The sequence below is a fragment of the Paroedura picta genome, chromosome 3 (genome assembly GCF_049243985.1).
Source record: "Paroedura picta isolate Pp20150507F chromosome 3, Ppicta_v3.0, whole genome shotgun sequence".
NCBI classification, from domain to species: Eukaryota; Metazoa; Chordata; class Lepidosauria; order Squamata; family Gekkonidae; genus Paroedura; species Paroedura picta.
In genome coordinates this window covers 6,490,489-6,517,205 of record NC_135371.1, presented here as the reverse complement: position 1 = coordinate 6,517,205, position 26,717 = coordinate 6,490,489, and the positions used below count along the sequence as shown (strand labels likewise).

General features: G+C 47.6%; 2 protein-coding genes across 5 annotated transcripts; one reads left to right on the top strand and one right to left on the bottom strand.

Annotated features, from left to right (window-relative positions):
- Window positions 1-940: 940 nt before the first annotated feature.
- LOC143834365 (uncharacterized) lies at window positions 941-9,297 on the bottom strand. 4 transcript variants are annotated; one of them, XM_077331148.1, is made up of 8 exons: window positions 8,912-9,297; window positions 8,243-8,271; window positions 6,563-6,667; window positions 5,404-5,514; window positions 4,132-4,230; window positions 3,350-3,441; window positions 1,993-2,098; window positions 941-1,698 (listed from the first exon to the last, which is right to left on the bottom strand). In XM_077331148.1, the coding sequence occupies exons 2-8, from the start codon at window positions 8,268-8,270 to the stop codon at window positions 1,169-1,171; spliced, it is 1,071 nt and encodes a 356-aa protein (XP_077187263.1). In that variant the 5' UTR covers window position 8,271; window positions 8,912-9,297; the 3' UTR covers window positions 941-1,168. The 4 variants fall into 4 exon arrangements, with proteins under 4 accessions (XP_077187263.1, XP_077187262.1, XP_077187264.1 ...); XM_077331147.1 differs by lacking the exon at window positions 8,912-9,297 and having other exon boundaries at window positions 8,243-8,827; XM_077331149.1 differs by lacking the exon at window positions 8,912-9,297 and having other exon boundaries at window positions 1,993-2,091; window positions 3,349-3,441; window positions 8,243-8,826.
- Window positions 9,298-10,041: 744 nt separating this feature from the next.
- On the top strand, window positions 10,042-26,211 carry LOC143834437 (uncharacterized). Its single transcript, XM_077331273.1, is given in 7 exon segments — window positions 10,042-10,158; window positions 13,199-13,361; window positions 14,515-14,622; window positions 16,125-17,236; window positions 24,113-24,961; window positions 24,963-25,129; window positions 25,131-26,211. Coding segments are annotated over 6 exon segments (2,571 nt in total). The 5' UTR covers window positions 10,042-10,158; window positions 13,199-13,207; the 3' UTR covers window positions 25,312-26,211.
- Window positions 26,212-26,717: the final 506 nt, after the last annotated feature.

Sequence of the window (26,717 nt, the reverse complement as noted above, 5' to 3'; positions counted from 1 at the left end):
CACAAGTCCCTGCCATTGCCAGGTAATGGGCTCATGGGAACTGTAGTCCATGGACATTTGTTGAGCCACAGTTTGTCCACCACTGCTTAGAATGGCCTTTCTCAACTTTCTTATTGCTGAGACACTCCTGAAACATTCTTCAGGCTTTGAGAAACCCCAGATGGTGTAGAATATGATTGGGAAGCATAGCTGTGGACACGCCCACCCAGGGCCCTTCCCACCCACCCCAGGTCCATCCATTGGCTTTTTGGGGAGGGGGGAAATGGGTTGACATGACCATATGAGATCAATAAATGTTTAACAGATTTCAAAAATACTTTAAAATTAATTAACCCCCACCCATCATGAAACCCTTCCAGGATTGTCAGGAACCCCCTGGGTTTTACAAAACCTTGGTTAACAAAGCCTGCCCTAGATGCACAGTTCATCTCCAAGCAACAGAATCAGTTCCCCTGGAGAAAAGGGCTGCTTGAGAAGGGGGAATCTGGGGCATTGTGCCCAAGGGAGGTTCAGAGCCTCCAGGGGGGACCTGGGATCCCCAGGAATGACATATCTTCTCCAGACCAGAGATAGAATCATAGAATCATAGAGTTGGAAGGAGCCATACAGGCCATCGAGTCATAGAATCATAGAGTTGGAAGGGGCCATACAGGCCATCTAGTCCAACCCCCTGCTCAACACAGGATTAGCCCAAAGCATCCTAAAGCATCCAAGAAAAGTGTGTATCCAACCTTTGCTCGAAGACTGCCAGTGAGGGGGAGCTCACCACCTCCTTAGGCAGCCTATTCCACTGCTGAACTACTCTGACTGTGAAACATTTTTTTCCTGATATCTAGCCTATATCGTTGTACTTGAAGTTTAAACCCATTACTGAGTGTCCTCTCCTCTCGGTAGTCCAACAGCCTGAAAGGGAAACCTACATCAAGTCAGGAACACTGGATAAGGAGGGATAATTTATTGACCTTTTAAGAAAACGGTTTTTACCACCTCTTTGGAGAACCTCCTCGAGGCAGCTTACAAAGTGAACCACGATAAAGAACATAAAACCAGCTTTAAGTCAATCAAATTCACCAACCGCTAAACCTGTTGCGTTAAAAGAACAAGCAGTTTTCAAATTATCAAACAGGGATTTTTTCATCTTCTAGGGGGCTTCTAGGGCGGCTTCCTGTTATTCATCCCTTGAGGTGTTGGTCTCTTGCTCTGGGTGGCTCTTGAGAGCAGCTTTTCCTCCTCTCTCCCGTTCCTCAAACTCCGAAGGACGCAAGGGCAACCATTGTGAAGTACCTTCCGGCTCTTTCTTAGAGGCAGCCGTGCTTCTCTGAAACCCAGGTACTTCTCCGCGTAGGCCTGGCAGGATGAGGGCCGTCCATCTTTCCTCAGTACTTGAGCTGGCCTCAGCTATCTCCATGGACTGAAAAGATATCCTACAAACCTGTACCGAGGGCTTGATCCCCTCAGGGTTCCTCATCCTGCAGTGAGGGGGGTAGCACGGGGTGTTCAAGTACTCTTTGAAAGGAATTTCCCGAGTTTGTTGTGGGCACGCCTTCGGAGACCTCGCCTCCTGGGCAGCTGGTCTGGCTGGAAGCTCCTTGACGGCTCCAGCACGGCTGGAAGGAAATCCCAGCCCAACACCTCCTTCCCATTTCTCTCGAGATTTGGCTCCTGCAGAATCAGACACCTCGTTGCCCGGTCCTTGAACTGAATTTAAAAGAAAAAGAAATCACCACAGGGAGGCATAAAAGACTGCTCGCCACACAAACATTCACCCCAATGAAAGCGATTTGTAGACTCAGCAGCTGCTACTTCTACACAATAAGGAAGAGAGTACGGTTTTCATACCCCTGCTTTTCACTGCCCGGAGGAGTCTCAAAGCGGCTTACAATCTAGCCTAAGGTCACCCAGCTGGCTGTGGACGAACAGGGAATCAAACCCAGCTCTCCACATTAGAAGCTGCCACATCAAACACCATGCATGAAAAATAAATGGAAATACCTTTGAAAGGATGCAGCCTGGTAAGGTCTTCATGGGCCATCCTGCTATCTTCGGATCTTGAGTTTTGTCTGCCCAATCCCCCGCTGCTGGCGGTCCAGTCTGAAGCCAAGGGGAATGAAGAGCAAGGTTTGTGAGGTGGATCTTAATATCAGGCAGGGCAATATGGGAGGGACATACATACAGTTGCCAACCTCCAGGTTGTGGCAGGAGATCTGCTATTACCACGGATCTCCAGGTGATAGATCAGTTCTCCTGGAGAAAACAGCTGCTCTGCCAGGTGGACTCTATGGCATTATACTCCATTGAAGTCTTTCCCTTCCCCAAAACCTGGGGAGTCACTGTCTCCAGGTCTTGTGGAGTGAGAGTCCTGTTAGAGCTGTTCTCACAGAGGAGTCCTGTCAGCCCCACCTGCCTCACAGGTTGTCTGTTGTGGGGAGAGGAACTGGCTCCGCCCACTTAGCCCTTAGCCAAATATGAATACAGCAAAAGCTGTATAAAGATGGGGGAATATTAACGCCCTCCCACAAATACACTTGTGTTCATAATACTAACAAAAGCTTGCTACTGTCGTAAGGAGGGCAGGGAGGAGAATAAGAAAAGTGTGGAAAAGGAAGAGAATAAACTAAGGAAAAGAGAGGCAAAGATGATATCTTGCTGCAACTCTTTTACAATTACTTCACAGGAGCGGACTAAGCAGGATGCAAGGAACAGAAAGTCGAAAGGCTACAGTCAGAGAAAGTGTCCTGCAGACTGGCAATTACTGTATCAGCTGTCAGTATGGTTACAACCTCCAGTTGTTGGCTAGGGATCACAACTGATCTGCAGGCAGCAGAGATCAGATCACCTGGGGGAAAAACAGCTACCTAAGAAGGTGAACTCTATGGAGCTGCATCGATGGGAGACCCTCCCTCCCCAAATTCTACTTTTCTCAAGCACCACTACCAAAATCTCCAGTTATTTCCCAACCTGGAGCTGGCAGCTCCACCATCAGTATGTACCCCAGAGTTTTGGGGTAGCGCCAGAACTTGGCATGATTTGGGGATTTCAGTGGGGTATAATGTTATACAGTCCACACTCCAAAGCAGCTCTTTTCTCCAGGCAAACTGAGCTCTGCAGTCTGGAGATGAGCTATAATTTCAGGGGATCCACAGGTCCCTCCTGAAGGCTGGCATCCCTACATTTCTTGCAGGAATGCCAGCTTGGTCAATGTATTTAAGCACGATCTGTTAAGCTAGTCTGCTTCAGCCTTGGGAAAAGTCAAGTCTACCCAATAGCAAAGTGCCTTTTATTATGCTCAGATTTTTCTGCACCCCTAGTGGCTGCACACAGAACTGCATGAAAAATAAATGGATATACCTTTGGATGGATGCCACCATAAACTGTTTACTGCAGTCCTCCAGCTATCTTCGGACCTTTGTCTGCCCAGTCCCCCACTGTTGGCAGTCCCGTCTGAAGTTTAGGGGAACAGAGAGCAGGGCTTGTGAGGCAGATCGTAACTGTTTCTGCACTGAGGACTCGCCTAGCTATCATTTCACCCTGACCCCAGTTTTTGGAGTCTGGGATCATTCCCTAGACCACTTCTGTTTTCTGCATTTCAGCTTTCCTCCCCTCGTTGTCCAGGCTACAGTCTGCCATTTGCTTCCCGCATTGGGGTAGGAAGCCAAAATGCTCTCACTTGAGTTTTTGCAGCACCCACCATTTTGAGAGTTTGGGCACGCCTCTTCCCTTATGGCTGCCCTCCCTCCCCCTCCCATCTTCTCGCTCCTATGGGAAAGATGTTGGTAGTGCTCAGCCTCTCTATATGCCCAGCATCCTCCACGCCCCCTGCCCCCTTAATTCCACATTCCCTTGATTGCCCCAAGGTGGTTTTTTTTAAAGGTGGCTTTTACTGCATCACAGTTTTTTCACTCTGGAGAAGGAAGGCACGGAGCTACTCCAGCCACCCTTCCCCCCATCCGAGACTGCAGCCGCTTTCCCACCCCAATTTCAGCCCCCTGCTGCGGCACAGGACTCTAAATGCAACTCTGCTTTAATCTTGGAGAAAGGCAAGTCTACCCGATGGCAGAGTGCCTTTTATTATGCTTAGATTTCTCTGCACCCTAGGGGCTGCAGAATTATGTGAAAAATAAATGGAAATACCTTCTGATAGATTCAGGCTGAAGCCGTTTACTAGGGTCCTCCAGCTGTCTTCGGACCTTGAGCCATGTCTGCCCGGTCGCCCGCTGTTCGCAGTCCCACCTGAGGTTGAGAGGAACAGAAAGCAGGGCTCATGAGGCAGATCTCAATTGCAGGCAGTACAAGATGGGAGAAGGTTGGCAGTCTCCAGGTTGTGACTGGAGATCTGCAATTACCAGAGATTTCCAGGTGACAGATCATTCACTTGAAGAAAGCAGCAGTTTTAAGGTGGGCTCCCTGGCATTTTTCTCCATGGGGAAATAGTAACTCCTCCCCCCCTTCTGTTCATAATACTAACAAAGGCTTGCTACTGTCACCAAGCATAATAGGGAGGAAAAGGACTTGAGACCTAGACATGGAAAATAAAGTGTGTGTGTGTGGGGGGGGGGGGTGGACAAAAATAAATTGGGTGGCAGGGAAGAGGAAAGAATGAGAAAAGTGCGGGGAAGGAGGAGAGAAACTAAGGAAAGGAGAAAGGTTATATCTCGCTGGAACTCCGTTACAATTAATTCACAAGACCACACTGATCAGGATGTAAGGAACAGAGAAGAGAAAGGCTACAGTTGGAGAAAATGACCCGCAGGCTGGCAAACAGCTGTCAGCTGTCAATATGGTTACCAATCTCCCCAGGTTGGCTGGAGATCCCCTGTGATCATAACTGATCTCCAGATAGCAGAGGTCAGATCACCTAGGGGGTAATTGGCTGCTTTAGAAGGTGAACTCCATGGTATTATACCCAACTGAAGTCCCTCCCTCCCCAAATTCCACCCTTCTCAGGCTCCATCACCAAAATCTCTAGGTATTTCCCAACCTGGAGCTGGCATCTCTAGCCATCAGTACGACTTTAGGGTTGCTACCTCTGGGTTGGATAATATCCAAGGATTTTGGTGGGGTAGGACCAGGAGTAGAGGCAACTTATGGACTTCAGTGCAGTAGAAATGCTATACAGTCCACCCTCCAAAGCAGCCATATTCTCCAGGGGAACTGATACCTACCATCTAATAATAAGCTATAATTCCAGGGGATCCCCAGGTCCCCTCTGGAGACTGGCGTCCCTGCTTGTGTTGCAGGAATGCTGGCTTGCTTGATGTGTTGTGCATAATCTGTTAGGCAAGTCCGCTTCAGTCTCGGAGAAAGGCAAGTCAAGCCGATAGCCGAGTGCCTTTTATTGTGCTCAGACTTCGCTGCACCCCTAGTGGCTGCACACAGAATAGCATGAAAAATAAATTGAAATACCTTCAGATTGATTCATGCTGAAGCTGCTTACTAGGGTTCTCCAATTGCCTTCGGACCTTGAGTTTTCTCTGCCCAGTCCCCCGCTGTTGGCGTTCCCGTCTGAAGTTGAGTCTGAACAGAGAGAAGGGCTCGTGAGGCAGGTCTTAATAGCTGGCAGTGCAATATGGGAGGAGGGACATACTGAAAGTTGTCAATCTCTGGGTTGCAGGTGACTTTCAAATGTGAGACCAAAATGTAATTGATTTGGTGGTTGGCTATATTTCACTTATTTCATATGTTATCCATTTAATACAGATATTTGCTGCTGAGGAAGTTTACAAAAAAAAACAATTCAACCGGCGTGGTTTTCAGCCGTTACTTTGAATAAAGTGTTCCATTTGCTACGGCATATTTGGGAGCTTCCGCTCGGTACTTTGGTTTGGTTATTCTACTACTGAGTACATAGCCCATCGGTACTCATATTTTTCACTTCCGCTCTGATCTTCTCATAGACCGCCTTCCATCCTTCCGTCGTGCCCTGCTGCTCCTCCACCATCCAGTTCCTCCAGCTGGCCTAGCACCACCGGTATGGGTGACCCTCCTTGAAGCACAAACTGCAACGCACGTCTCGGTCACAGTTGTCCATCCAGTGGCCACGGGTGCCACAACGCATGCAAAGGTGCATCATGCATCATGCAGTGCCTCCGGAGGTCCCCCTAGACCCCGCAGAGGAAACACGCCGGCGGCTGCCCACTGTATTGCACCATGGCCCTCTCGCCGCCCATGAAATGATATCTGGGCAGGTGGATAAGCCACCGTGCCGAGTCCCTGCCCAAGACCCCCAGCCTATACTCCCTGGTCCAGACACCCCATACGTCATGCTTGTGCCCTGGACTGGCGAGGATGTGGCAGTGCTCCGTGGCCAGGTGCGTGCCCAAGTCCTGCTCCAGAACAGAGGGTGGGCTCTGTAGCAGGGGTGTCCATTGTCCATGCAATTACCCCTTCCAGCTAGCAGAGGCTCATGGGAACAGCAGTTCATGGACCTCTGGAGAGTCACAGTTTGGCCATCGTGGCTCTATGGCATTTTACCCAATCCCTCTCCTCCCCAAACTCCACCCTACTTGAGGCCTGGAGATCTCCCAGAACTACCCAGAATTGTGTGGGAAATAAATGGAAATACCTTCGGAGGGATGTGGCCGGATGCTGTCTTCAAGGCTCCTCCGGCTGTCTTTGGACCTTGAGTTTTGTCTGCCCGGTCCCCCGCTGCTGGGGGTTCCAACTGAAGCTGAGAAGAACAGAGAGCAGGATGCGTGAGGCAGATCTCAACAGCAGGCAGTGCAATATGGGAGGAGGGACATACCGAAGGTTGCCAACCTCCAGGTTGTGGCTGGAGATCTGCTATTACCACGGATCTCCAGGTGATGCATCGCCTGGAGGAAATGGCTGCTTTGCAAGGTGTACTCTCCGGCATTACAGCTCATTACAGTCCTTTCCTCCCTTCCCCAAACCTTCCCCTCCCCAGATCCTTAGACTCCATCCCCCAAATCTCCAGGTTTTTCCCGATCTGGAGGTAACAGTTCTGTATATCAGTACTCATATTTTTCAGAGCTGAAGTAAACAGAGGCTTGCTATAGGTGCCCATCTAGGAGCCCAGCGAGGTGTAGGGGTTAAGAGTGGCGACTTCTAATCTGGAGAGCCCGGTTGGATCCCCCGCTCCTCCTCCACATGCAGCCAGCTGGGTGATCTTGAGCTAGCACAGTCCTGTTGGAGCTGTTCTCACAGCAGTTCTGTCAGAGCTCTCTCAACCCCACCTACCTCACAGGGTTGCTGTTGCGGGGAAACGAAGGGAAAGTGATTGTAAGCCGCTTTGAGTCTCCCTTTGAGTAGTGAAATTGAGGTACAAAAACTAACTCTTCTATCTTCGGCACAGTTTAGATGACTAAGGCCAAAACGCTGGAGGGTCTCTTCGTCCCACCATGCACACAGGATAACTAGAAACATTTTCCTGGCAGCTCTTAAATACAAAATGCCAGCACAGAGTTCTTGGCATCCAGGCTACAGAGCTAACAAGTACTTTTGAGGGTGGGCTCTGCAGGGGTGGCCAAAGTGTGGCTCTCCAGATGTCCATGGACTACAATTACCATAAGTCCCTGCCAGAACCATGCTAGCAGGGGCTGATGGGCATCTGGAGTGGCTCAGTTTCGACACCCGTGTTCTATACTCTTCCCATGCGGCCACATTTACTTGTCCCTCGAGTCATCACTTTTTGAGGAAGATTCTGTGGAGTTACTATGTTTTGAGAAAGTTCCTATTGAACTAAGGTATTAAGATTGTTTCAGATATTCGTCCAATAAGGAACGGGACCAAATTGCTTGGTAGAATATTGACTGGATTTTGCCACTGAAGAAAACTATGGAAAAAAACTTAATAGCCTGTCTGCATTCTGGCATAAAGCCAGTTTTTAAAAAAAAATAAAGAAGAGTACCTTTATTGATACACTTTTGTAGCCTTTTTGTTTGTGGGGAGAGAGTCGGGGGGGGGGTGAAACCTAGAGATCTGGAGAGGAAAGACTCCAAACAAAATTGGGTTGCTAGATTCCAGTGTGGAAATTCCTGGAGATTTGGGGAGGAAGCCTCAGCGGGATACCCCTCCACCCTCCAAAGTGGCCATGCTTTGCAGGGGACCCGACCTCTAGTCTGGAAATGAGCTGTAATTCCAGGGGATTCCCCAAGTCCCACCTGCAGGCTGGCATCCTTAAAGCCAAAACCAGCAACTCAGACGGTGCAGCAGCCCAAGGGGGAGACAGAACCACAGCAAGAGAGGGAGCAATAAAGAAGGCAAAAAAGTGGTTAAATCTTACCTTTCCAGTTGAACGGCGTCCATGCCATGCTGCCCGAAGAAAGCAAACCACTGCATTACAAAAGTCCCCTTTCCGACATCACAGAAACTTTAAAGTTCTGCCGCATCTCATTGGACACTGGCTTATCAGAGGGGGGATGAGGTCACCTGGCTTAATTAGCCATTCCATCAGGTGGTCTGAGCTGGTCCTCAGTGGAGGAGAGTGGCCTGTGATTGGCCTCTGAGAGAGGCCTGGGTGGGGTAGAGTCTTGATTGACGGGGACCTTGGCAAGGCTTCCCAGGGCTGCTCCCCCAGGAGAGGCTGGGAGATGGTAGGGGCTGCTCTGAGGGCAGAGCCTAGCTCTGGCAAATGTGGGTCTTAACACTGAGGGGTCACGCTGCTCAGTTTTCCCATCCCCGGCAAAACCTTTTCCTTGCTTGACCTCCTGAGAAACTGAACTCTCATGGAAAAGTGGTATATAAATTCAGTAAAATGTGCCAATAAGATATTCTAAACCTTATTCAGCTGCCTGTATAGTCTGTCATGGCAGGCAGAAATTCAACTGGAACAGCTTTTTGTGCAAGAAAAACAGAATAACTCCAACCGGTACAGCTTTCCCTGTTCTTCCTGCTCATAGTCAATGCTCCTGCTTCATTCTTTTCCTGGGAGGGGTTGGAAGTTGTTAAATACCCTTCTTAGAAGTCCATACATCGGAGCTGACTTCTCAGTCCAGCCGTTCCTTCTTTGGCTTCCCCTCCTCTCATGATGCTGTCTTTGTTCCCCATTTTCAGGCTGTTCTTTTTCCTAAGAGAAAGGCAATGCAAACTTTCCCTGGAGAGTCGAAGCAAAGAAAGGAAATTCTAGACACAAGGAAATTAGGGGAGGGAAAAGATAAAAGAGCCACAGGGCTAAGTGCTATTCCTGGGAGATAGAGCACCCTGAAATCTTTGGGCTGTGGACCACTCAAGAATTTAAAAAAAAAAAAACTTCAGAGAGACTCCAGCACAAAACTACCAGATTAGTCAAGAAGTTTCTTGCAATCTCCCCACCACCAAAAAGATTAGGCATTAAAGGTGTTTGCTCACTGCCCTAAAAAAAAAAAAAACCTGGGTGCCTTCAGCTTTCTCATTTAGCAAAGCTAGATTTTGCCTATTACTGTGCAGGTGGAGGGTTTTTGTACCTTTCTTAACTACCGTTGAATTTTAGAGAACATCTTATGTATTCTGCAGTTTATGGCCACCAATCACTGCTGTTGTCTCCCTCCCCGCCCATTCCTGGCTCTTCCCCCAAAGTCCGCCGGTATTTCCTAATCTAGAGTTGGCAACCCTAGGAAATAAAGACCAGTTGCATGACAATTCTTGGAGGGAAAGAAGTAGGAGAAAGGGGCAAGAGAGGGATGCCAGTCCCCAGTCAAATTGGGGATGCCAGCCTCCAGGTGGGGCCTGGAGATTTCCTGGAATTATAGCTCAACTCCAGACTAAAGAGATCAGTTCCCCTGGAGGAAAAGGCTGCTGTGCAGGCGGGACTCTATCCATATCCATATATTACACACACACCCCTTTCCCCATTGCCAGTTATTTCCCAACCCGGGATCCCTAGTCAGGAAGGATCCCGAAGCTGATGGGGAGAAAGTGAGGGGGGGGGGGTCGCTTTTATTTCCAAAATCCTTTTGGTTCATTGCAGCCTCGGCTTTTCATTGCTGCAAACTACATTTCCCGACAGGCGTGCCCTTCCGGGCGCTTCCTAGACAGGACAGGAAATTGAGTTACGTATGGGGGAAACCGCCCCCTTTTTTTTTCCTTTTTCCTGTCTCCCCCCCCCCCCGAGGACGCTTGGAGACGCTTCTCCTGGGGCTCGTTCCTCCCTGCTCGGAGGCGGAATTGGGCTTTTGCGCGGTCGCAGCCAAGAAGGCGCGTTGCTGCTGATCCCTTGGAGAGGTGTGGGGCTGGAGAGGGACTGGGGCAGGGCAGGGCGGCGGGAGCGGCTGGGTGGGCGCATGAGTGGGGCGGGCGGGGGGTCTCGCATCCTCGCGTCCCAAGCTGCGCTCTTCGGGATGGAGGGGCGCGCGGTGCATGATGGGAGAATCTCTCCCTCTCAAGATTCTATCGCCTCCTCTCCCATCAGTGGTCCCTCCTGCCAGGGCCGGAGCCTGGACTGCAGGCGAGGGGGTCTCCCCCCACCGGCCAGTGGCTCGATTTCTTTCTCGCTCTTCCAGTCGCCCACGATGAGAAAATGGCCCGGCTCAGCAGATAGAATCATAGAGTTGGAAGGGGCCCATACAGGCCATCTAGTCCAACCCCCTGCTCAACGCAGGATCAGCCCTAAGCTGATAGGTCAGAAGGCATCATTCTCCAGGAAAGTGGTGGCCACAGATGGCCTTGCCCAGTCCTGGAACGCAATTCAGCCCCTGCCTTAAAAGTTTCCTGTCCTCTCTCACCCACCCTGCTCTTTGGCCAAATATTCCCCTTTTGGTTTTTTTTTTCATAGACTGGAAGTTGGAAGGGGTCGTGGCGGCCACAGATGGCCTTGCCCAGTCCCAGAACACAGTTCAGCTCCTGCCTTTAAAGTTTCCTGTCCTCTCCCACCTGCCCTGCTCTTTCTACAAATATTCCCTTTTGGGTTTTTTACATAGACTGGAAGTATGGAATTGGAAGGGGTTCCCAGGGTCATCTAGTCCAACCCCCTGCAGAATGCAGGAAATTCACAACGACCTGTCCACCTACTTACAGTGATTCAGTTCCACACTCAGGTTATTCTATTTCCTAATAATTGCAGGCAACCTCTCCTGCCAACTCCAGCTACTCCCCCACCACACACCTGTGTTTCTCTGCTGGATGGGTCACCCGTTAAGGTTACTCATTTCCAGGTGAGACTGATGAGGAAAAAAACACTGGAGCTATCTTAGTAAAGAAGAATTGCTAGAGCGTACCCTGGTTCTGTAAATGTGTTCGGAAAACCCTTTCTTCACTGACGAGTCTAAATGACAACTAGTAAGCTTCATTATTGAAAAAGACATTTCCCCTCTGTGTATTATGTTCAATAACAAAAAAAAAACACGCTACTCAAATGTTGGATTATACTTGATATACCTTTAAGCATAGTTTATAATTGTTTCTAAACTAATGTAAATGAACCTTTGATGAATTGTATGTCAAAGAACTTTAGGGAAAGGAGGCTCTAGCCTTCCACATTTTTGTTCAACGTTTGAAGTTTTTGTCATTTCTTTCAAGGTATGTAGCCTATCTCTCCATGGACTCTCCCTGGTACACCTTGAACTTGCTGTATGTTTTATTTTAATGGAATGAAGATTCTTTATTGTCACACAGGACAGAATAATTTTCACTAGGGCTGTAGCTCCTTTTGAGAGCTGTTAGAAATGGAATGTGAGTAGGTTTATTTATTTGTCATTGAATGTGATGCACAGAAAAAAAATGTCTTTGTTAGTGAAGCTTACTATTTGTCATTTAGGCTTGACACTGAAGAAATTGTTATCCGTAAGCGTTTATAAAACCAGGCCTCTGGCAGGAATGCTCTGGCAAGTCTTCTAATTTACTAATATTAAAGGACATGAAGAAAATCTAATGGTGCAACCTGTTTCAGTCGTTTTTTTCCCCATCAGTGTAACTTTTGTACTGGACAGTCTTTGTACATCTCCTAGGGAGGCCTGGCAATCGCGTGAGGCTACGGCTGTACCCCACTGGGACCCCTGCCCGGGCCTACAATTCAGCCCCTGGCTTGGGATGTTCCCATCTCCCACCCCCGGCTCTTCCCCCAGCGGGAATCTTTCATTCCCCCATTTCAGATCCTTTCCTTCCTGATAAGAGCAAGCAGCCTTCTCCTACTTCTTTCCCTCCTCTTTTCCTCTCTATGCTTCTCTGCCAGCAGGGTTCCCAACTTCCAGGTAGGGCCTGGATATCTCCCGCAGTTACAACTGTGCCCCACTAACATTTCTCCCCAGACTGCACCCCCAAAATCTCTAGGAATTTCCAAGCCTGGATTTGGGAACCTTATCCCCAGTATTCAGGCTGTCTGGGATGAAAAACTTTGATTGGGGTCTTGCACTGCAGACGATAGGCATGCTGTGTTGGGCTGTCCCTCCAGACAAGAATTTCCTGTGTACAGAAAACTAGCTCTTCAGGAGGTCTTGATCTGTTACTTTTCTACAGCCTGGAAAACATAAGGCTCTCCCAACCCTCACCCTGCCTGCGTTCCAGGACTCAGGATTTTCTCTCAGTTTCCCTAGCAGAATTTGAAGTTTATCTCTGGAAATCCAGTCCAGTTCGCACTTTAGAAAACTTAGTCTGTGTAACTTCCTGTTGTCTCCTTTTTTTAAAAAAAAAATAAGCTCCCAAATGTTTCTCTTTGAGAAAGGCCGAATTAGTGGATTGAGGCCCAGAGTCACCCATTTTGTGACAGGCCCAGAATCACCCAGTGCATCTCCATGGGAATAGTGTGGATTCAAACCAGGATCTTCCCAATCCTAGTTAGACACAGTAACCACTATGCTACACTGGCTGTCAGCCTTGTACATACTTCATTTCTCAGAGGCTGAATTACTTCACACGGTTTAAAAATCCAGCAGATTTCAAGCTGAAGGGAGGGTGAAATGCCTGTGTTTGATCCATTACAACTGTGTCATTACAAAGGCACTTTTCTTTGTATTGTAGAGGAACTGTTCAGTAATATTATTCTTGGTGCAGAAACAGACAGCCCACGTCCTCTTGCATTTAATTCCATCCAAGTTTTAAACAAATAGGACCCTAGAGAAATATGCCCAGCATGCTTCTCAGAATCTGTGTTGTTTGGGGCATTGTTCCAAGATGGCATCCCTCCGATTTCCCCAGATTACATATGTCTCATGGGATACTCTCCAGAGTCTAAAAGGACACACTCGATTTTTCTTGCCATTAATCTGATGTATTTTTGTATTTTCCCCCCAAATGACTTACATATGGGATTGTGCTTTCTTGTGGACAGTCAGAGAAGATGAACGGGGGAAATCCTCCCTCAGGGCCCCCCGTGTCCTTCGAGGAGGTGGCCGTCTTCTTCACACCAGAGGAATGGACTCTGCTGGATCCGGCCCAAAGAGCTCTCTACTGGGAAGTCATGCAGGAGAATTATGAGACGGCAGCCTCTCTGGGTAGGGAACTTGGCTGTTTATTCAGGAGTTTGGGAGAGAAGGGAGCACCTGTAATTAATCCAGGGTGTCACTGGCCAGGTTTATGTTATGTTATGTCATGTTATATACTATACTATACTATACTATACTATACTATACTATACTATACTATACTATATTATATTATATTATATTATATTTGGTGTAGTGGTTAGGAGTGCGGACTTCTAATCTGGCATGCCAGGTTCGATTCTGCACTCCCTCACATGCAACCAGCTGGGTAACCTTGGGCTCGCCATGGCACTGATGAAACTGTTCTGACCGAGCAGGAATATCAGGGCTCTCTCAGCCTCACCCACCCCACAGGCTGTCTGTTGTGGGGAGAGGCATGGGAAGGTGACTGTAAGCCGCTTTAAGCCTCCTTCGGGTAGGGAAAGGCGGCATATAAGAACCAACTCTTCTTCTTTTTCATATGTTTGTATGCCACCCTCCCATACAGCTCAGGGCAGTTTGGAGAGTTGAGAATTACTGGTTGGAGATCATGAGAGGGGGGGGGGAGAGGAGTTAATTCACCAGGAATTATAGTATAGAGGCCTGTGTATGATTCAGTGAATTTTCCCTGTTTGGGGTTATACAGGGCACACCTAAGAACACCTGAGCCATATGGGAAGGCAGTATAAAAATCTAACACACATACATACATACATACATACATACATACATACATACATACATACATACATACATACATACATACATACATACATACATACATACATACATACATACATACATACATACATACATACCTGACAAAGCCCCATTGAGTAGATTTGAGTAGAATTGCAATGGAGTGTCATGTTTATATGTTGTATACCTGCCCGAGAAAAAAGAAATTTCCTTAGACATGCACTGCTGAAGACCTAATATCCCGCACCTCTTGGTTTATGGTTAATATATTTACCACAGAATTTTTCCTGCATACACTGCATGTGTTCCCTTTGTTTCCTCAGAATGCTTCCATAGGGTTAACAACAAGCTGGAAGCCAAGGTCTTGTAGGCATTTTGAGTACCACCCACCCACTCACACGTCCCCAAAAGGCCGAGGGTATTCTCAGTACCGTAAATATTATAGGAATGTCTGAAGTCATGTTGTCTTCTGTTCCCCTGGAAGGACTTTGTGTTCCTGGTCCGTTCCTTGATTCAGAGCACCATGCAAGAGATACGCCATTCCGCCAGAGCTCTGAGAAATCAGGAAGGTGTGCTGTCAACTCCTTTTCAGGTAAAGCAATACAGTAAAAGGGGTGTTCTGGTTTGTTTTCCAGGATTTTTTTCTCCTCTGGGAGGTCCCCATATCCTTCTTTGGCCTACTCATGTATACAATCCATGTATCGTATATACTTGTGCATATGCCATCTTTTTCAGCACGTTTTTTTTAACCTCACACCAGCTAAAGCTGAAGTTCTGTTTGGACATACAGATGATGGGGAAGAATCCAGTTTTGAAGGATTTTAACTCTTGTATTTTAGCTCGGTTGCTGATGGAGCAACTTTTAAAGTTATTGTTGATACTTTTGCACTTACAGAGGTAGTTTACTGTTTTTCTTTGAAATAAATATTCAAAAACTTTTAACCTTAGTGATGCCTCGATGAATGTAATTTTATTGGTATCTATTTTTATTTTTGAAATTTACCAGTAGCTGTGGCATTTCCTACCCTAGGCTTATGCTCAAGTCAATAAATTTTTTTCCAGGTTCTTTTGTGGTGCCACAGCTTATATTCGGGTGGGCTTATACTGGAGTATATACGGGTAAAATGTGCCCTCACTGTGGCCTTTCTTGCGAGTGAAACCCCTGAAAGAATAGCTAAGTCCAGGACTAATAAAGCAAATGTACAGCTGCTCTGAGGAACAGTGGTTGTTGTTGTTGTTATTATTATTATTGGTGTAGTGGTTAAGAACAGAGGCCTCTAATCTGGCGAGCTGGGTTGGATTCCCCACTCCTCCACATGCAGCCAGCTGGGTGACTTTGGCCTTGTTACATCCCTGATAAGTGCTATTCTGAACAAGTAATCCTGTCAGAGCTCTCATCCCCACCTCCCTCACAGGGTGTCTGTTGTGGGGAGAAGAAGGGAAGGCGATTGTAAGCCGCTTTGAGACTCCTTCAGCAAGTGAAAAGCAGGGTATAAAACTAACTCTTCTTCTTACAACAAAATCCTACAAAAAAGTGCTGGGTTGTCGCAACTTTGATGTGTTGTTTTTACATTTTTAATCTGCTCCAGGTTCTCTGGAGAGGTAACATACAGGTTTTCCAAATAAATATTGTGCATATGGAGAAACTCCTGTAGAAGCAGAAAAGAGCTGACTTCTCTGTCATTGTCCCAGAGGGACAAATATCTCCTTGAACCTCAAGCAAGGAAACGCCACTGCATGTTTGGGAAGTTTTTCCTCTTTGCTCTACCCTCCCCGTCCCTCTGCGTCCCCCCAACACCACCCTTTTCACTTTCTTGTAGTTAGAGATTACAGAGGCTTTTCCAAGGCTGTAGTTCAGGGGTGGCCAAACTGTGGCTTTTGCAGATGTTCATGGACTACAACTCCCATAAACCCATTGCAGCATGGCCATTTGGCGGGGGCTTGTGGGAATTGTCGTCTCTTAACATCCAGAGAGCCAGTTTGGCCACCCCTGCTCCCGTCCTCCCTGGGAAAATGCCAGTTAATAATGACAGGCCTTGCTAAGTGGTCTTTCTTTTCTAGATCTCTTACTTGGTTTCTCTGTTTCTGTTCCAGGAGGAGAATTATCAGAGACGAAGGGACAGAGACAACTGGGAAGGGTTTCTGCAAGAAGATCTGAGGAACCTTGGAGTCAAGATGGACCTCGGAGGCGTCAGAAAATGCACACAGGAGAGAAGCCCTATAAATGCTTGGAGTGTGGGAAGAGGTTCTCTACTGTTAGATCCCGAACCATACATCAGAGGTTTCACACCGAGGGGAAGACACATAAATGCACGCAATGCGGGAAGAGCTTTTTCCGGAAAGATAGCCTTATTTCCCATCAGCACAACCACACCGGGGAGAAACCATACAAATGCTTAGATTGTAGCAAGGGCTTCTCTCGTAAATCTGGCCTTACTCGACATCAGATGGTTCACACGGGCGAGAAGCCCTATAAGTGCTTGGATTGCGGGAAGCAGTTCAGTCAGAATGGAAAACTTACGTTACATCTCCGGGTTCACAGAGGCGAAAAACCATATCCGTGTCCGGAATGCGGGAAGAGCTTCCGGGAGAAAAACTATCTTACTGCGCATCAACGGGTCCATACAGGAGAGAAACCATATAAATGCTTCAAGTGCGGAAAACGCTTTTCGGGGAAGCAGCATCTAACTATTCATGAAAGGGTGCACTCAGGGGAGAAGCCATACAAATGCTCGGACTGCAAGAAAAGCTTCAGTCGGATTGACAGCCTTTCTTTACACCAGAGGGTTCACACAGGGGAGAAGCCCTACAAATGCTCAGAATGTGGGAAGAGCTTCTCGGACAACAGCAACTACACTAAACACCTGAAGATTCACACAGGGGAGAAGCCGTATAAGTGCTCAGAGTGCGGGAAGACGTTCTGCCAGAGCGCACACCTCTCCTTACATCTCCGCATTCACAGAGACGAGAAATCGTATCAGTGTTCGGAATGTGGGAAGAGCTTCCGGGAGAGAAACAACCTGAAGTCACATCGGCGCGTTCACACAGGGGAGAAGCCCTATAAATGCCTCAAGTGTGGGAAAAGCTTTTCGCAGAAGCACCACCTCACTGGTCACGAAAGGGTGCACTCAGGGGAGAAGCCATATAAATGCTCACGCTGCGGGAAGAGCTTCGGTCGGAAGTATAGCCTTTCTTTACACCAGAGGGTACACACAAGGGAGAAGCCATAGGGATGTTTGGAGGGTGGGAAGAGCTGCTCCTACAGTGGCAACCTCACAGGGGAGGTTTTATACCCCATCTCAAAACGGTTTCCAATCGCCTTCCTTTTCCCCACAATAAGGCACCCTGTAAAGTAGGTGGGGCTGAGAGCTCTGATAGAACTGCTTTGGGAGAACAGTTCTAACAGGATTTCTTGTTATCTGCTGCTGCTTAGGGGCAAAACTAGAGGGGACATCATTCTCGTGGCTGCCAGGAGTACACCGCCGCTGTTTCATTTAAAAATGCCTGGAGGGTTCAGTGCTGATTGGGCTTGCAGTGGGGCAGTCTTGTTCCCCACCCTCAATTTCAAGGCCCAAAACAGCTGCAGGGGAGAGAGTTATTGTTGTTTTGGTGCTTGATGAAAAGAAGAAGAGCTGTTTTTTTTTATACCCTGCTTTTCACTACCCAAAGGAGTCCCAAAGCACCTTACAAATGCCTTTCCCTTCCTTCACCACAGCAGACACCATGTACGGTAGGTCGGGCTGAGAGAGCTCTGCCAGAACTGCTCTGCAAGAGCAATTCTAAGAGAACTGGAACTAGCCCAAGGTCAACCCGCTGGTTGCATGTGGAGGAGGGGGAACGAAACCTGGTTCTCTGGATTAGAGGCCCCCCCTCTTTACCTCTACACCAAGACCCCAAGTCAGAGCATCATATCCCGTGCTTCACACAAGAAACCATCTACATGTGTGGAGTGTGAAATCCCCCCAGCTGTACATCAGAGTATTCACACAGGGGAGAAGCCATATAAATACTCAGAGTTTGAGAAGATCTCTCATAGTAGCTACTTTACTGAGCAGAAGACTTCTTATTGTTCATGCAATAGAGAAGCCATTTAAACTCTGAAACTGAAGCCAGACTTCTCCTCATCAATCTAGTGGTAGTGTAGTTAGGATTCACAGACAGTAACATCATAAGTACCTGTTGTATTTCCAGTCACAGAGTTCAAGCATAAAACAGGAGAGCGTTTTCTAGGTTTCTTGCATGCTTAAGTAAGTTATATCAATTCTATTGCTGATAGAGACTAAATGCTGCTGTTACTGTCTTGATGTTTGAATTCTGAATTGTGTAGTGTTTTGATGTTAATCATCGAACTGTAGAGTTGGCAGGGGCCATACAGGCCATCTAGTCCACCCCCTGCTTAATGCAAGATCAACCTCAAGCATTCTTGAGAAGTATCTGTCCAGCTGCTGCTTGAAGACCACCAGCAAGGGGGAGCCCCCCACCTCCTTAGGCAGCCCATTCCACTGCTGAACTAATCTGACTGGACATTTTTTCCCCTCAAGCCGGTCCCATTCCTGTGGGTCCTCTCCTCTGCTGTCAACAGGAACTGCTCCCTGCCCTCCTCCAAGTGGCAACCTTTCATAACCTTAAAGGGAGCTATCCTGTCCCCTCTCAACCTCCTCTCCTCCAGGCTGAACAGTCCCAAGTCCCTCAGCCTTTCTTCTTAGGGCGTGATCCCCTCCACCTTGGGGGACTCTCTTTGGATGGAAAGGCAGCACAGAATGGGATTAAATTAATAGTCAAGCAAGAAGTACATGGGAGATCTTCTTTGACCCAGGAGCTGAACGGGGGAGGGGGGGAGACTAGAATCCTTATTGATCGCCATCTAGTTAATGTGTTAAAGGGTGTTTTGGGGGTTTTATTATGTTTTTATTGACTTTGTAAACCACCGCAAGTTTCTAGAGAGCAGCGGTATATAAATTTTAAAATAAATGTTTCGGCGCATACCTGGCAGATCAGTCAGATCTCCGATGTGCAGCTGGCAAGAAGTTGAGGTCGTACAACAAGAAACTTTGAAATTTTTTCAGAGGATGTGTCTTGGTTATTACAGAAAGAAGGGAAAGGCCCCACCAAATCCAGCAAAAAAAATGGGAGAGGGGATATTTGGTGCTTGTAAGGAAATAATACTTAAGATTTGTGAAACCTGTTTAATACAGATGGGGAAGTAACATGCTACTTCAAATCTGGAGTGATATCCACCTGCAGAAGGTTGACACAAAAGTTATTAAGGGTTACAATGGAAAATGTTGAAGTGTCAGGACATTGTCATTTTATCACATGTGGTGCACTTGCTGAAAAGCAAAGAAATAGGACATGTATTGTTAAATCTATGCTCTATGAATATTTTGTTTTTCTTTTAAATAGTAATTTTAGTATATAACTATAAGAAAGCAAAGAAATATGAGATGTAAAAGATATTGAGAATCTGATTTATATTGGGTCCCAAATGTATGCTATTAAATATGGTACCAGATAATATTCAATATGGTAACAACTGCTAGGATTTTGTATGCATCAGGATGGAAAAAATCTTGACCAGATCTTTCAGACCAGTCAAACTGGTGGGATACGGGACAATGGCAAAACATTTGGTGCACTACAAATCAGTATCAGATTTTAGAAGGAAATTGAGTCCAATATTAGATTATACCAATTAATAAAATTGTGGTGGAAAGAACAAAACTGATCTACATACTGTAAATGTAAATTTTAGAAAAATGTAAAATTTAGAAAAATGTACAGAGTATAATATTATAATGATGTAAAAGAACAAGATGAATATTGTAAAATGTCAGCTTATTGTTTTTATTAAAATAGTTCTGTAGTGTTTTTTCTGCTTTCAGAATAAAAATATTAAGGAAAATGAATGGATAAATATGCTCAGAATTTGGTGGTGGGGAAATCACAAATGAAAAAAAATGTTAAAACGTGAATCTGCTTATGTAAATATGATCTTTGATATTGTTGCACATGTGAGAATAAAGACACTTTGCTAGTGGTTAATTGGCGGATTTAGGGGCTTGTTTAAGTGTCATTGGTTTGCTTTGGAATCATGGTGACCCTATGAACTCAGAACTCCCAAATTTCCAGTTGTCAACAGCCTTGCTTGGTAGATAAGAGCAAGAGTCCTGTAGAACCTACAACATTTGTGGAAAGGGTGAAGAAATACATTTTTGAGCTTTGCACTGAGCAAAAGTCCCCCTCACACACACACGCACCCCAGCAGAGTATAGGCAGAAGGCGGGGAGGGAGGAGTCAGTTCAATTATCACACTTACCTCAGTCCACCTTCTAGGGATGCCAGCCTCCAGGTGGGACCTGGGCATCCCCTGGCATTATAGCTCATCTCTAGGCTGATCATTTCCCCTGAAGACCTTTCGTACAAATGCTAATAGGTTCCCAGTTTTTCATAAAAGCCACTTTGGGTCCTAATTGGGAAGAAAGTTTGACTGGAAAAGAATGAGAGCATAATGGGAAATCCCATGGCCGGGATATAGCAGGAGGCGGCTTTTCCAGCCTCCCAAACTTTTGGGAAAGGGCCACCAAACCCGGGTTAAGAAATCCCTGGAGGTTTGGGTTGGAGCTGCCAAAATCTTTTGCCAAAATCTTTTCCCCTCTTAACCCTACAGAAGCTTCTTCACCCCACTCTTTGCCATAACTAGTAGATGTGACAGCCACATATAAACATTGTCCTGAAAGAGAAATGGGACGGAAACGTGGACGGGGTCCACCAGTGGCTGTCAGTTATGAAGGCTACGCAGAACCTCCATGTTCAGGGGCAGTCTAACCCTGGGTGCTGGGGGCAACTCCGAGGGGGTTGCTGGTGTCTTCATCTCCTCTGAGGGGCGTCCCAGAAGCATGAAGAGAAAGACCAGCCATCTCTGGTCTCCATCTCTGGAAGAGGAGAAATAAGAAAGCCCCAGGGGGGGAGACGGGCATCTCTTTCAAAATACTTTTGGGCCAAGCGGGTACGTCTGAAGCAGCGCCACAAACTCCAGTGGCCCCTTTTCTGACCAAGTTTTATTCAAAGTATATATAGATAGACGAGCTTTCGTGTCCAAGAAGCGTGGTTGCTTTCTCCCCTCGCCGTCGCGAACTACACTTCCCAAGAGCCTTTGCGAACGGGAGCGAGGACTGGGGGATTTACCTGACTCAGGTGCGCCGGGAAGGTTGAGAGACGCGGATTAAACCCCCCCGAGGGCTGGATTTTCCTAGGAAAGGAACTGGAGTCGCTCCCCTCTGGTTTCTCCTGCCGAGGTTGGAGGAAGAATGTGACTTTTGCAAGAAAGGTATGTTTATGATTCCCGGGCAGGGGCCGGGCACAGAAGCGTTGCAGGGGTCGCTTTGGAGGGGTCCCGCATGCAGCCAGGGCGCGGGAGTTTTGGGGGCAAATTCCTGGAACACAGTCGGCAGTGGGGATGCCAGCCTCCAGGTGGGAAATGAATTTAGGGTGCTTTCAGATATTCAGGGGTAGTCAAAGTGCGGCCCTCCAGATGTCCATGGACTACAATTCCCAGAAGCCCCTGCCAGCGAATGCTGGCAGGGGCTTCTGGGAATTGTAGTTTATGGACATCTGGAGGGCCGCAGTTTGACTACCCCTGTATGCAGTTGGGATGCACTTCAGCAACCATTTGCAAGCGAGTTTTGCTGTTTCACACAGTAAAATCCGAGAGAATTCGGCATGGACTTCTGCATCTGTAGATCTTGTTTCGAAAAGGCACCCCGGTGACTTTCCCAAATGATGTATAACTTGTGGGATACATATATCCCTGAAAAGACATATTTAATTTTTTCTTGCCATTAGTCTGATGTATTCCATACTTTCCCCCCCAAGTGACCTGCCTATGGAATTTTGCTTTCTCCTGTGAATACTCTGGGATTGTCAGAGAAGATGAAGTGGGGAAATCCTCCCTCAGGGCCGCCCGTGTCCTTCGAGGAGGTGGCCGTGTTCTTCACGCGGGAGGAATGGGCGATGCTGGATCCGGCCCAAAGAGCTCTCTACTGGGAAGTTATGTGGGAGAATTACAAGATGGTGGCCTCTCGGGGTAAGGATCCTGTCCCTTTTATCATGAATACAGAACAGGAGAGAGCATCTGTCACCATTTCAGGCCATCACTGTGGGGAGATCTTGTCAGCTGGGCCTCTAAGAAGACACAGCGCCACTGTGAAAACTTGAGTAGGGTTCTGAGGAGACCCAATTAGGATTGCACTCCCTGTAGGGTTCCCTGGGTCTAGCCGGTAACTGGGCTGTAGCAGAGGAATTTGTTTATCTGTTGCAAATCTGCCTGAGAGAAAGTTTCCCTTAGGCATGTCCTGTTGAAGACCTAACGTCCTACAACTCCTGGTTGATGTTAACATTTACCTCACAATAGTCTCAGAATAAGCTGCCTGCTTCCTGCTTGTTTCCTAAGAATGCTGGTGTTTGCATCAAGCTGCAACCAAAGGTCTTGTAGGCCGTTCGGATACACACATTCCCAACTCCCCAGTCCCACAAAGGGCAGGTAGATTATCCACACCATGAACCTCCTTGGAAAGTCAAAATCCCTTCATGTTCCCCTGGAAGGACTTTGGGTCCCTGGATCATTCCTTGATGCACAGCTCAATCCAAGAGCAGATCCTCCACACCTGCGAGGAATCAGGAGGGTGTGCAGGTGACCCCTTGTCAGGTAAGAGGGGGGAAGCAATACAGGGAACATGGGAGTTTCAGTTCATTTGGAACCAGGACACTTGGAAAAACTGCCTCATCTGTTCCTGCCCAGACTGCCAGCAAAGATGCTTCTTACAAGGTCCATCTTGGTTGTTTTTTTTTTCAGGAGGAGGGATGGGGTGCCCACAGACAGGTTTCAGGGGTGACAACTTGCCAGTGGAATGTCCTTCCCCTTGAGGTTGGCTCTGGGATCTATAGACCAGAATGTTTCTATTTACTCGGGCTTTTAAATTACCATATATACTCGAGTTTTTCAGCCCTTTTTTTAAGTTGAAAAAGTCCCCCACGGGTTATATGCGGGTATTAAAAAAACAGCTGCCAGACAAGATAGGAGGGTGGGGGTGGGGGACAAGTAAACTTATCTGAAGAAGCAGAGGCAGGAAGAAGCAGAGAGGCAGCAACCCGGGAGGGAAAGAACAGTCTCCACCTCCCCCCCCCCTCACTACCTTAACGAGGCTAGCACGTATTGCTGCTGCAGGAAGCTCTGAATCCTCTGTATCAGAGGGAGAGCAAAGAGCAGGAGGAGGAAACACCCCTGGAGGAAGGAATGAAAAGTGGAAAAAACAGAAGGAGCACAGGATTGGCTATAAAAGGGCAAGAGGAATCAGAGGGAAAGAGGAGGGAGGACGAGAGTGGAAAGAAAAGGAAAAAAAATCCTGCCCAAAACAGAGGGGAGGGGAGGAAAGGCCCTCCACCACGACCCTTTGCCCAGGGCCCTCTCCCCTTACCTGCTGCTGGCTCCAGGCACCGAGGCGCTGAGAGCAAAGAGGCTAGAGTCCACGGACAGAGGGCAGGAGCTGCAGGGGCAGGGCTGTGTGCTTGTCTATCAGTGCCCCACCCTGACCCACAGCACTTCCCAGTCGTTCCACTTTTGTCTACTCTTCGTGTCTCCTCAGCCCTACCTCCCTTCCTTTCCCTGCCCCTTCCCCTTTTTCAGAACTCTACTTCTTATTGGTTAAAGTCCCATCTGCTAATGCCAGGCTGAGCAGAGCGGTCTACCTTTCCCGGAGCCCTTACTGGTTTTCTCTCCCTCCTTTCCAACAGGAGATGTGCCAGAGACTGAGGCACAGGGGCAGCCAAGAGGGGTCTCTTCAGAAGGAGATGAAGATCTGAAGGCAGAAACATGGGATCCAGATGAACCTCGGAGGCAGCTGAAAAGAAAACGGGAAGGATGGCAGAAGTGGAGGAAGGGCAGTGCGGACTGCCGGAAGAGCAATAGGTCTGACATCCCAATCCAGAGCAAATTACAAACAGGAAAAGGAACAAAGAATTTCCCACTCAGTGGAGATGGGGTTATCGGTGTCTCCAGAAGAGACCATATTCCTTCGCATCAACAGAGTCACACTGGGGAGAAGCCATACAAATGCTCCAATTGCAGCAAGAGCTTTTCTCATGAATCCAAACTTAATAAACACAAGAGGATTCACACAGGGGAGAAGCACTATAAATGCTTGGAGTGCGGGAAGAGCTTCTCTCACGAAGGCTACCTCAATATGCATCTGAGGGTTCACACAGGGGAGAAGCCTTATGAATGCTCAGAATGCAGGAAGCGTTTCTCTTGCGGCAGTAGCCTTGCTAAACATCAACGGATTCACACAGGGGAGAAGCACTATAAGTGCTTGGAGTGCGGGAAGAGCTTCTCTCACGGAGGCTACCTCAATATGCATCTGAGGGTTCACACAGGGGAGAAGCCTTATGAATGCTCAGAATGCAGGAAGCGTTTCTCTCGCGGCAGCAGCCTCGCTAAACATCAACAGATTCACACAGGGGAGAAACCTTATGAATGCTCAGAATGCACAAAATGCTTCTCTCGCCGCCGCGGCCTCACTCAACATCAACGGATTCACACAGGGGAGAAGCCCTATGAATGCTCAGACTGCAGGAAGCGCTTCTCTTGCTGCAGCAGCCTCACTAAACATCAACGGATTCACACAGGGGAGAAGCCCTATGAATGCTCAGACTGCAGGAAGCGCTTCTCTTGCAGCAGCAGCCTCACTGAACATCACCGGATTCACACAGGGGAGAAGCCCTATGAATGCTCAGAATGCAGGAAGCGCTTTTCTTGCAGCGGCAACCTCGCTCGACATCACCGGATTCATACAGGGGAGAAGCCCTATGGATGCTTGGAGTGTGAGAAGACCTTCTCTCAGCGTAGCCGCCTAAATGTGCATCAGAAGATTCACACAGGGGGAGAAGCCATATGAATGCTCAGAATGCAGAAAGAGCTTCCGTGACAAGTTCAGACTCACTTTAGATCAGAGGAGTCACACAGGGGAAAAGCCCTATGAATGCTCAGAATGCAGGAAGCGCTTCTCCTGCTGCAGCAGCCTCACTAAACACCAAAGGATTCACACGGGAGAAGCCCTATGAAAGCTCAGAATGCGGGAATTGCTTCTCTCACAGCAGCAGCCTCACTCAACACCAAAGGATTCATACAGGGGAGAAGCCCTATGTATGCTCAGATTGCAGGAAGCGCTTCTCTTGCAGGGGCAACCTCACTAAACACCAAAGGATTCACACGGGAGAAGCCCTATGAATGCTCAGAATGTTTGGATGCCCCTTATGGGTTCCTATTGAGGGTGTTCAATCTGCTTTCTATAGGCAAATTGCAGGGGTTCCCAATTGCAGGGGTTCCCAATTGTGTCTCCTACCATGCCATTTGCACAGAATTTGGCCAAATTAGGGTAGAGACAAGGGCCTGGATAGCTACTTTTAAATTTTGGGTCAGGCTATATTTTAGAGTAGAAACTGGCAGCCTTTTAAGTTGTCTGAAAAGTGACCCTCTTAAATTTTGATGGTTCCAAGCTATTGAACAAAAATGAGTCTCCATTGGCATCGATCTGAACTCCCTACTACCTCTGGAAGAAAAATGTATCTTCCGGATTATTAAACAGAGAATATTAGACCATGAGCAGCAGGAACTCATGCCCTACCCAGCCTCGAGTCTGCTCACCAGCATTCTTTGGCATCACTATGCAGAGATATATTATGCCTGCATATTTGCATCTTCTTGATGTCCCACGCCAAAGGTCTTAGAGGGAAGATTCCACCGTATCCCATACCACGCGAGACTCTGTCCATGTGGTTCTGGCTGCCATGACTCTGTCTCACACATTTTGTTAGATTGCCCCTTATATGAGCAGTGTCGGGGTGACAGCTTTGTTGCTTTGCTGGGAAACAAGCCTTCTGTATGACCTTGCAATTTCTGCTCTCTGACAAAGACCCAGAGGTAACCATTTTAGTTGCCAGAGTTTTAACTAAGATGCTTTTATAATATGCTGCCTACCTTGTATTTTCTTTTATAGTTTATTTAATCATTTTAAGATCTGTTTGGTTATGTAACCCCATGGCCTATTTTATTATTTTGTTGAAATTGTAAACCCTATTTTTATATGTCTTATACATATTTTATGCCAATAAAAGGTGACTGACTGATTGACTGACTGACTGACCACATCCATGTTCAGAATCTGGAGAGATCCTCCGATGGAGAAAGTGTCTGGCTTCGCATCTAGGCCGCCGCACTGAGGAGAAGCCCTACATATCCTCCAATTGTAGTTAGAGTTTTCCTAATAAAATGAAACTTAATACAGCTGTCCCCAACTACCGGTCCAACTCTCCGTCCTCCTCCCCAGCTGCTGCCTCGGGGGCTGCTCTGCCACCAGCTCAGCCTTGGTGCTCTCTGGTGGCTGCCATGACTGGGGCTCCCCCTCGGCTTGGCACTGCACACCAGCTGCTAGCAGCGCCCCTCAGTGCAAAATGTCTGCGAATGTAAGGGGGAAAGAGTCAGGTACAAAATGGCTGCCATGAGCAGGCAAGGATTCAGCTACAAAATGGCTGCCTCGGGAAGGGGAGTAGTCAGCTACAAAATGGCTGCCATAAGTAAATTATAAAATGGCTGCCATGAGGAGAGTAGTCACCTACACAATGTCTGCCAATAGA

Excerpts from the sequence above, each read along its gene's own strand:
- LOC143834365 (XM_077331148.1), bottom strand. The coding sequence starts at position 8,270 with ATGGCATGGACGCCGTTCAACTGGAAAG. Across the intron at positions 2,099-3,349 it reads TATGGTGGCATCCATCCAAA|GCTTCAGACTGGACCGCCAG; the intron begins GGTATATCCATT and ends TCATTCCCCTTG. Across the intron at positions 1,699-1,992 it reads CAGGCTGCATCCTTTCAAAG|TTCAAGGACCGGGCAACGAG; the intron begins GTATTTCCATTT and ends TTTTAAATTCAG.